The 11,925-nt window shown below is 26.1% G+C and overlaps 1 protein-coding gene across 1 annotated transcript; it reads right to left on the reverse strand.

The window, feature by feature from the left end:
- Positions 1-9,005: 9,005 nt before the first annotated feature.
- On the reverse strand, positions 9,006-11,350 carry LOC145832543 (zinc transporter 7-like). The gene is made up of 5 exons (XM_082939858.1): positions 11,100-11,350; positions 10,692-10,839; positions 10,322-10,454; positions 9,776-9,908; positions 9,006-9,351 (listed from the first exon to the last, which is right to left on the reverse strand). The coding sequence occupies exons 1-5, from the start codon at positions 11,348-11,350 to the stop codon at positions 9,006-9,008; spliced, it is 1,011 nt and encodes a 336-aa protein (XP_082795984.1).
- Between the last annotated feature and the right edge of the window lie 575 nt (positions 11,351-11,925).

The raw sequence follows: 11,925 nt of genomic DNA on the forward strand, positions 1-11,925 counted from the left end.
ATGATATTCTATAAATAAATAGATTTAACTTTTTTGTACGCAATTAGTTTTAAGTATGATAATTGATAGAATTTATCGATTATAAATAATTTTATTTTTAAGTTTTGTTATTTTTTGTAAACATTTCAAACATTTTATATATCAGCAACATGACCACCATTTTTATACTACATGTATGTTGTAAACTAATTCTTATTTTATGTTTTATGCTTCATTTTATCAGCAAACTAGTGAATAATAAAGTATAAGAAAATGTTTGAAAAGTTTAATCTATATTACTAACGACGTAGCTCGTTTGTTACCAACTAAAGTTCCACTTAATATTTTGTTATAAAGTATAAACGCTTTTATTTGTTACATTTAGTAGTTTTTGTTTATGTTCAGGTAATTTTTGACTGTTGGATTTTTTTTTTGTATAGATTATATTAAACAAATATTTTTCTTAATAAATAAATTCGATTCTTTTAACGTATAAACTAAAAAATTATACAAGATAATACTAGATAATCTATACTAAATAATCATTTTATAAAAGCAATAAGAAAGTAGGAAAATAAATTTGCTTGTTTTGGGTATTACTCCAGTATATATATACTAGTTTTAATGTATTAATATTAATATTAATAATATTATTATTATTATTATTATCACTATTATTATTATTATATTTACCAAATTACGTAAATACTTTAAGTGCCAAAAAGTTGTTCTATTGAATGTTTTTTACTATAAAAGTTTACTTCATATTTTATAGTTGAAAACATGTACATTTTTTTTGAAATTTAAATTTTTATGTCTATTTGTTCACAAACTCAATGTACGAGCTTTAAACCAGTTTTAAAGTTTTAGGTAGCTTAAATTATTTCTTTGATTTATTTATAAATACAGTTTAAAACTTTGTCTTAGCTACAGATAAAATCAAGTTTGTAATAAGCGAAAGTTTAAAAACGAATTACTAACTTACTTTGTAGGATAGCAAAACTGCTAAAAGATATGAATCTAAAGATTTGTACTTATCAATTTAGTAAATTATAAGTGCGAAAAAATATTAAAGATTTCAACTTTTTAATAATGATTACGCTCATTATCAAAATCAGATAAGTTTTTGTACATTGCTGAATATCTTGTTTCAAAACAAAATAGTTATTGATTTTAAATAGATTTAAATCTTGCAAACTTTTTACGAAATTTTAAAATAACGTTATACATTTTAAGCTCAAATTATAACATTATAGTTTGATTTTGTGATAAAACAGTATAAAAAATTGTAAATATAAATGTTTTTACGACTTAGAACATTACTATCGTTATAAGATAAAGTATATTATTTAAATTCTTATTGTATTTATAACAATAAATTTTTTCTCAATTATAGAAACAAAATAGACTCAAAAACTTTGTAGGAAATAAAAAGTTTATCTTTTAACTACTTTTAAAGTGTCAATAAAATTAATATAATATTTCAATAAAAGTTTTTGTGTCTAATATTTATCTGCGTAACGTTGCCTATATCTTATATTTTAAAATCGAACTTTAAATAAATAAGATAAAGTTTTATTAGAACACTGCTTATTTTTTAATTTAGTTTTATTGATACAGCAATTACTAGAGTGTTTAGATGCATTTTAATATTAGAAAAGAAAAAGTCATGTATAAATAGTTTCTATGTATTCGCACTGTGCAAATGACATCATAATTTATTTTAATTAAAAGAAATATCTATCTATTTTTTCACTGAACTTTATCCTGTATTTTATTAACACGTAAATATTTTAAATACTAAAAAGCATGTTTTGTGGACTTCTAAACCAATATTTATAAATCATATAGTTTTCAACACTTTAGAATTACAACAAAAAAAATTTTTGATAAGTTCTAAGTGAAACTTTAAGTCCTCGTTTTTGTGGTCTGAATATTTAATTTGTAGTTCTTTTTAATTGGTTCCTAATAACGTTTGCTAACAAAATGTAAACAATACTTAGCTATTTTTTTGTTTAAAGCAGATGATGTTTTTTTAATAAATGTGTTGTATACTGAAACAATTTGAAAAGCTTTTTTTTTAGAAATCACGGTATTCAGTTAATGTTATATTTGGATTTGAATGGGACAAATTATACACTTATTTTAACATTGTTTTAGTGATGAAATATAAAAAGTACAAATAAAACATAAACCTAAAACTAAATTGATTGAAATAACTAGTTTTTATTAAAAGTTTAAGTAACTTAAACTACTTAAGCGATTAAATTTTTTTTAATAAAAAGCAAACAATAAAAAATGTCATAAAATTACAAGTTACAAGCTTATTGCAAAATTAATTACTAACTCCTCTCTCATTTTTGATAAAGTTTTATGGAGGTAAGACGAAAAACTTCGAATTAACAATGAGTAAAACTGTTTTACTTTTTATTTGCATATGGTATTTGAAATTATTTGCATTTAGATAATCTAAATTACTTTAATAAAGCTTTTAAGTATTAACTTTTTATATCATTATAAAACAACACCTAGCTACCTTTTAAACTTATAACATCCAACATTAGTTTTACAGAACTCATGCTAACTGTTTTATACTAAGTCTGCAAATATAATCAAAACTATTACAGAAGTTTTTCTACTATATATGTTTCACTATAGCAGTTTTGTGATATTATAATTGGTTTTTAGTAATTTAGGTGGAAATCTGCTCCAAAGTTCACCAGTAAAAGAAATCAAGTCAAAATAGGTAAAAAGCTTCAATACTGTTTATACAGATTGTTTTACTAGTTTATCTTTTGTTTTACCAATTTGACTGTGATTTTTCATATACATCTTTGTTGCACTTTTTTTTTACTTTGAGTGTAAGCATAACTGAAAAACGTAAACAACTTTAAAAATAAACATGATTTGTTATGAACATATTTTCTTTCAATGTTTTACTATATTGTTAAAAAGCAATACAAACTTTTAAGCATTTTTTTGTTTTTTTAAATTTATTACTTTAATTTAGCTTTTAGTTTTCAAACTTTTAAATAGTCATTTTTTTAAAGTTTTGTGACCACGAGTATAAGTTTTATTTAGATGAATGAATAAAACACATATAATTGTTAAGACTACATATAATTGCAATGTAAATTTTAATCCTAAAACAAAAATATCTTTCTATTTTAAATTTGGTAATTACTTTTTAACAATATATGTTAATTAAGCTTGCTTACAAAACAAATTTAAAAACTTTTTTAATTCCTTTTTATGGAAACGACAGTGTACAACAATGTTGAGCAAACTGCGGCCCGCGGGCCAAAGGCAGCCCTTGAAGTCAAAATCTGCGGCCCGCGAAGTGCTTTTTAGCTAAAAACATACTTTTTAAAAGATGAAAATTTAAAGTTTTGTAATAATAAATACTTTTTACCAGTGCTCTATTGTTGCTTATTGTGTTATATTTTTTGTCTAAAATACTGTTTTCTACTGATTAATACAACTATATTTAAATAACAGTGGCCCTCGCTAACTTTTTTTTAAATAGTGCGGCCCGCGAGCTTTTTTTTTAATTAGCTCGCAAGTTACAAAAAGTTGCCGAATCCTAGTGTACAAGGTACAATACTTGGTTTATTTTTAGAAGTTTTTTTATAGCAGTTGCTTATGAAATTTACAAATATAAGATCTACACAAAGTTTAAAAGCAAATGTTCTTCTTACTAAATCAAACAGCAGTTCTTTTCATGTACAAGGAAACTGTAGTAAGTAGTTTTGTAATTTCTAACGTAACATTAAGTAAAATATTAAACTTTTACAAAATGTATGCAAAAAACTGTTCTTTTTTTTCACTAATTAATAATCTTTGAAAAAATATCTTTTTCTAAGATTTGTTGCATAAATTAAATCTATATAACCTTATAACAACTTTTGTTATGTAGTTTACTTTTATTTTTAGTTTAGCTTTCACATTTTTTTACAGATTAGATCAAGCAAATAAGACGGTAACAAACTTTAATTACAACTAGATTGTTTTGAAAATGTTAAGTATACGTGTAAAAACTACCTTTTAAACTATGCTTTTTATATAAACACATTTAAAATAGCCAAGTTTTAGTATAAATTGACTATGTTTTAGCTTTAAAACGACTATCAAAGTGTACAATTAAACATGCTAAGATTATTTTTAAACAGTTTGTTTAGTTTATTTATCATTACTGATCACATGAAGTTATTCTTAAATTTTATTAAAAACTTATTAACTTATTAAACACGTTTATATTTTACAAAATCCTTCAATCTTTGTGAAAAGTACAAAAACAATTTATCAAATATGGTAATAATTAGTCATTTCAATTGATACGATCAAATGATTTTAAAATAATGACTCAAAAGACCTTATAAAACATTTAAACTAAAATTTTACGTTGATAACAGTTAGTTTGTAATTTACAAACGAATATAGTTTGTAGTATTTTAAATTTACAATAAATTTAATCTTCTTGCTTTTTTAAATACATTTAAAACTTATACAAACAGTAGTAAAAATAACTTATTTCGTTATATTTTTTTTTGCTTTCTTAAAGCTTTAACTACTGAAAGTTTTGTAAATTTTTAGAATTTAAAATCCTTCGATCTATATTAATATTGACTAAGTAAAGCTAACTACTAGACTTTACACGAATTTCAAACTTTCGTATGTAAACAAAGCTTAACAATCAGATTAACTTTGTAAGTGTTTGTTTTCACCTTTCTAGACAAGGAATCGGTAAATATGTCATCAAAACAATCAACTTAAAAATGATTGACAGTGCAGACCTAGTCTTTGTGTAGCATAACCATGCTTAAATCGAAACTTATATAAGCAACAAGAAAATTTGCTTAATCTGTCTAGGAAGTTAGCTTTTTTCAAATGCATAAACATATTATTAAACTTAATACTTTAATAAAAAATAGTCTCGTTTATAGACAAAAGACTAGTTATTTTTGTAAAACAGAACTATTTTAAGCATCATTTTATATTTACTAAAATAGCTGTACGAACCACTGTTGTAAAATCCTTTTATTAAACACTTAAACTGATAAATGAATATAAAAAATTTCAATTTACATATTTACCGAATTTTTGGCTAGAATATATTTTAACTCAATATAATTATACCAGCGGAGTAAATAAATACTTATAAATGTTTATTCTTAAAGAAAACATTGTTTCAAAGCTAAAAGTTTCCATAAAGTCTCATTTTACTAATCAATAGCTTCGAACCAGCACTCATTAGCTAATTTAGGAACAAAAAATTAAATTTATACACATATAAATGTTACATAATCTAAAGCATGTGTATTAAAACTAGTGATGTACCGGACTCACTATCCGGGTCCGGGTCCGGCCGGATATTGCCATTTTTGTCTGATATCCGGATCCGGCCGGACTCTAATTTCAAAAAAAAGTCCGGATCCGGTTCCGGCCGGATTCTAATTTGAAAAAAAAGTCCGGATCCGGTTTCGGCCGGATTCTAATTTGAAAAAAAAGTCCGGGTCCGGTTCCGGCCGGATCCTAACTGAGATCCGGCCGGACCCGGACCCGGATCTAGTTAGTAAAATAGAGCATACTGAAAAGTATTTTTTAAAAACAAACCCTGTGTAAATTAATAAGATTCATTTTCGTCAGTTAAAATTAAACACCTACCGTGATTGGCTCATTTTGTACACGTGACTAATTTACATTTGTTTACATTTAAACTATGAAATAAACATTTCAGAAATGCAACTCTTTACATATGTTGTAAAATTGAAAACTTTGGAATGAATACTTGCATTATTTAATGTTTAAAGTTGAGCTCAGAGAATATTTAGAGTTATTTTTAGTGATTAAAGTTGAATGTACGAGCCAATGAGAATCATATGACGAAATGTTTCAAACTAAATACTGATGCAACAAAACATCAGAACACGACAGGCAGTTAATATGTAAGCAGTTAGTTAGTTTGGTGTGCAGCTTGAAGCAACAAAATATCTTGAACATTATTGTGAATGCTTATTGTAAGTAGTGTTTTGTTTTGAAAGTTAATACTTCAACTGGTGTTTAACTGTTTAAATATTTAAGCCAGGTTTATAGTTTTAGTTTATTAAAAATTTTACAGTTTCTTCTTTATTAAAAGTTTTATTTAATTTTTAGTTTATTGTTTTAAGTTTTTTGATATAGATTTAAGTAGCTTCCATTTTTCAAAGTGTTACCAAAGTAATTAATAATTTTGTATATGCTAGTATTTCTTGTTGTGTTTTATATAAAAGATTCATCACTCAAAACTGTCGTGTCTGATTATAGAAAGTAGTCTCAGTTAGAATTTAGTATTTGTTAGCTATTAATTAAATAAGGTAGGATTTAATTTTGATAGGTAGTACTAATAAGTTAAGTGTACCACAATCAGTCCACAACTTTACTGCCAAATTGTCAACATTTGCTAGCTGTTCTACTGATTATTAGATTAAAGTAATTTTTTCAGTTTTTAAAAACATCATTCTGACTCAGGCTTGTTTATACTCACTCTAGCTAGTTTTATTGACTTATTTAGTGGCAACCCTGCTAGTTTGAAAAATTTTGGGAATTTTAGAAAATCTTTGACTGCCTCAGGCTAGTTTAGTTTTTTATAAAAACTCAGGCTAGTTATCTTTTAAATTTTGAATGAGTTTGAGCTGATCTAGTTTTCAATATTTGGTAATTTTCTAGTGTATTTTGTTCAAGAACTTGATTTCAGATTTTTAATTGTAAATAACACCTAAATTTGTAAACCTTGTGGCTAGCTGTTCTATTTATTATTAGATTAAAGTTCTTTTTTTTTCAGTTTTTAAAAACCTCATTCTGACTCAGGCTAGTTTATACTAGTGATGTAGCGGACTCACTATCCGGGTCCGGGTCCGGCCGGATATTGCCATTTTTGTCTGATATCCGGATCCGGCCGGATTCTAATTTAAAAAAAAAGTTCGGATCCGGTTCCGGCCGGATTCTAATTTAAAAAAAAAAAGTCCGGGTCCGGTTCCGGCCGGATTCTAATTTGAAAAAAAAGTCCGGGTCCGGTTCCGGCCGGATTCTAACTTGAAAAAAAAGTCCGGATCCGGGTCCGGCCGGACACAAAATTGTGGGTCCGGTACATCACTAATTAAAACAATGTTAAACTGATATTCAAACTAACGGCAACCTTCTAGAAATAAAAACTTAAATTATCAATAATACATGAAAAATGTCTAGCATAGCATAAACGAAATTTGTTAAATAGAATATTTTTTACTAGATAGTAAATTCAAACAGTTTATATAAGAATTTAACTATTACCTTTTTTTCTACAGTTTTTTTGATATTCCAAAATAAATAAAACTTTTTGAAAGGGAAAAATACCCATATTTGAAATTCTGTTAAGATCAGTTCTTATCCAAACACCATTTTTTTAATGACCTTATTTATCTTTTTTTAGTTTAAGGTTTTTTAATAGCTCTAAACTTACCTTAACTTGATGTTTTAAAATCTATGTGAAAATTTAACGTCTCTATAAAATAAAGTAATATAGGTTATACTTTTATGAAATATATTGATGTAAAACTATAAATTAACTTTTTAGCCAAAGCTTTTATTTGTGTAATTTTAAAGCCGAATGCATCAATTAGTTATAAAAATATGTACATAAACTAACTTTCTTATTTTTTAAATAAAACATCGTATAGGTGTTGCTCATAGCAGTTTTAATATTGCACGTTTTAACAATAAACCTAATAATTTGTTTGGTTTTAGGTCATGTTTTAGTACCGGGTAGAACCGTTCACTTATTGACAAAAAAAAACTAAAACAGTTAAATTTGTAAACGTTAACTGTTTATCAATCAAATTGTTCTTATTAATGATTGAAGTATTTTGATTTTCAAAAATTGTGCTTGAACAAGTTTTCTGTGGAAAAGACAACCATTATTACTATAAAGATTATGATAAAACTTCCTTTATACTAAGCATGTTTAGATATCGTAAAAATAATCTACAAAAACATTTGTGCTGAGTCTGCTGGTGTTATGAATGTTTCGGAAAAATCTTTATTTTATTTTATAACTTTATTGTACACAACATATACACTTTATCAGATTTTAAATTTAGCATTTAGTTTTATATATTAAGATTCGAACAACAACTTATCAAATCTAAATAAAATTGCTTTTGGATGTTTTGTATTGTTTTAATACTAATATATTTTTTTAACTCTTTAAGAAAATCATAATTTATTAACTATAAGTATGTTATAACCTAAATCATAATTATTTTGTAATGTTAAAAGATTTAGCTCACCAGTACACCACTAAATACCTTTAATTAGTTAGAAATTTGTTTAGTTTTTTTTTTCTTAAAAAGACTACAGTTGCTTGTTAACAACAAATTATTTAATAACTATTTTTATTTTAAATAAAAGAGTTTTTGTTTTAAATTTAAGTAGATTTTGTGTAAATTCGGATAATTTTTGACTAGTTGGAAGATTTTTTCATGTCAATATTTTTTTACAGTTGTTATAAATGAACAAATTTGCAAGCTCTACAAACAAAATGTTTCAAAACAAATTATAAACTCGAAAAATGTTGTTTAATTTTGCTATTACTTCAGTTAAAAATACAAGTTTTGATGTATTTATACTTTTAAATAGCTATATCGCGCAAAGATATAAATTTTAAAATAAAATGTAGTTTTAAAGAGCTAGTTTACTTTATATTATAGGAAATACCAAACTAGAAGATAACGATACTAAGTTTAAAATAACGAAACTATTAAGGCATTTATACAAAAAAAACAATAGGTTTAATGTTTGTTAAGTTTTTTTATTGTGTTTTAAGGTTATTCAGTAGATAAATTTTAGTTTTCAAGTTTTTTAAGGTTTTTTTTTTTACTATACTATACTGTGTAATAACAACACGCTACAATCACAATAAATTAAGTACATAAGTAAACTTTAGTTCTATAACACATCAATACTTTTAATTTTTTTTAAACTACAAACTACTCTTAGGAGCAAATTGAAATTCACATATCAGAGTAATCAATGTGGATGTAGAGCTGATCGACTCCCGCCCGGTTGTAAACAATCTTCGCCTGCTCCTGCACGAACCTCGCGTCGGCAGATGGAGATATCAGAATCTTCACGTTACCCACATGCACACCCGCGCAAAGCATCCAAAAGTGTGCATCGTACACCCTGTACACCCCTTCTATCTTCTCCACGTTGTAATGGCAGTTCGTGAGGCTGTACTCCAAGTGTTCAGGGATCCTGTGCATGAGGATCTTCAGGGATGACTTGAACAAGGGAATGCAAGACGTGAGTATCAAGACTCCGATCATGAATGAGCAGATCGGATCCGCTCTCATCCAGCTAAAAATTATTTAATATTTGTAAACCCACTTAATTTTATTGTGAACGTTTAAAACTTTGAACTCCTATTTTTAAACATCTGCTTTTTTTTTTTTCAAACATCTTTTTTAAAAGAAATTCATTGGATAAAACAAACTTATGGTTTTTATTAAATATGAATACTTTTATATCTTGTTATTTTAAAGAGTTCTGATTTTTAACAGCTCATCTATGACAGAAGTATAACCGTTGTACTTTTAAAACAACTAAAAAGTTTTAATTTGTCTATAAAAAACGATAAGCTTGATTTTAAAGTACTGTATTATTAAGTTACAAGTTTCAAGTTTATGTCTTAAAATTAAAAAAAAAAAATTTAGCTAAACTCACAACTTTTATTTTCATTAAAAGAAATATTTTGGTAGCTAAAAAACGTAAGACTAGTTACCCGAAATGTTCCATTAAGAACGTAGACACGATAACCCCAACACTACCAAGGGTATCGGCTAGTATGTGCAGAAAGACACCCTGCATCATTTGAGACTTTCCACTCTTGTTGTGCTTGTTGCACTGTACATGACCTGTAACCAGTTTTAGTTAGTCACTTATGCTTAATTTTTTATTATTCAGAATGATTCAACAACAAGTCTGGTGCTAAAACGAAAGTTAAATATTTCACAAGCATTTTTTGCACATCAAACTTTAAATAATAGCAATTTAAGTAAACGCCAAACGGTAGAGTTTAAGTTGAAAAACTTTTAACAAAAAACAATCACAAGCCCTAAGTAGTTATAGAATAAACAATTTATTTCTTCTACAATAAATTATTTTCTACAATAAAGTATTTTTAGATAAAAAAAACGTAAATTACTTTTTTTCACAAAATTAGTTAGCAAACGATACTTTTATTAAATAAGAAATCATTTTTAAAACTACAACTTAATTCAACGTTTTAATGCTATAAAATAAATATAGCAACTAAATATCATCATACTGTGATTGTGCGAGCAGTTGTGATGGCTGCCAGCGTGATGTTCGTGGAAGAAGTAGACGCCGACTAAATTCACAAAAAGTCCCATTACTGAAACCAGCATCAGTCGTTCGTGTTCTACTACGGGAGGGCTAATCTGCAAGTTTTTTTATAAGAAGTTTAAGACAAACACTTTAAAAAATTATGACTGCAGTAAAAATCTTACTAATAAAATTTCCAAACAGTCGACTGTTTGGAAAGTTTATTGGTAAGATTTTATTAAATCTATAAAAATACCTTTCAAAAAAAGTAAGTGTTCTAACTTATCCAAAATATCATAAAAAACTGATTCAACAAAAGCTTTAACAGTAAATAATTTCAAGTAAGTACTTACCAATCTTCCAGTAGCACTGCATATTATTTGCAATGCAACACAGATAAGTGCAAACGAGTTCAGTAGACCCGCAATAACATCAGCTCTCACATACCCGTATGTGTATTTGTCGTTTGTGCTCCGTTTCGCCAGTTGTGCGGCTACTAACCTGTTTATTGGAAAACTTGTTGTTTGAAGAATAAGTAAAAATAAACAGTTTTAATGAGAAAAGTTTTGTAATTTTTTTCTTAAAAGAGATTTGGCAACATGTAAAATAGTTTGTAATAAGAAATAAAAAAGTTCGAAAATTTTAACAAAAGTATTAAATTTAAGCTCTTTTATTTAATACTATGATAAAATATTTTCTAAAAATTTTAAACAACAAAAAAAGTACAAAGTAAGACATATCTTTCTAAAAGAAAATCAAACCCTGCAAATAAGGCAATGCAGTCAAAAAACATGTGAAATGAATCAGATATAAGCCCTAATGAGTTGCTATAAAATCCATAAAACAGTTCCACAAAAGCAAATGAAAGGTTTATACATAGGAAGATAAAAATGCTTCTTGAGTTTTTATCACAGAGGATAGATAGTACATGTGACTTCGTCCGATTTAAAACTCCAGAAAATGATGAAGTTTTAGGCTTTCGTTCTAAATCTTGTGTTGAGTATGGTAACATTTTATAAATCTTAAAAACAGTCTATTTGATTCAACTTTTTTATTTTTTTTTATTTAATTAGTAATTACAAACAAATAATATATAAAATTATTGAAAGGAAGTCACTAACACACAAACCGGGTCATAAAATGAAACCCACAGTCTACTACAGTTTCAAAACATTAATAATTATTATAGCTAAATCCTAGTTTACATGTAATTTGGGCTTGATGCTTTATGCATCATCATTTTTCAGAGTAAGCGTTTTCATAACTTATTGTATGGAATGATATCACAATTTAGTGACTTTATAAAATTTGGTAAATTATAAGTTAAAGTAACATGGTTGTCAACTATAATATTGTAACAACCTCAAACGTATTAGTTTGGAAAACATACACAATTACTTACTAATCGTTTGAGTTCCTATAAAGTAGGCTATTTGATTTAAAAGATTAAAGTTTAGAAAAAATACATATTTTATTAATAAAATTATTAAAAACAAACAAAGTGACCTAAATATCATTATTAATTCAAATAGTGTATAAAGTTATATTATTAATCAAATTAAATTTTGCTTTTTTTTAAGTTTTACT

Source organism: Thalia democratica, chromosome 3 (assembly GCF_965202585.1).
Source record: "Thalia democratica chromosome 3, ktThaDemo2.hap1.1, whole genome shotgun sequence".
In the NCBI taxonomy this organism is placed as follows: domain Eukaryota; kingdom Metazoa; phylum Chordata; class Thaliacea; order Salpida; family Salpidae; genus Thalia; species Thalia democratica.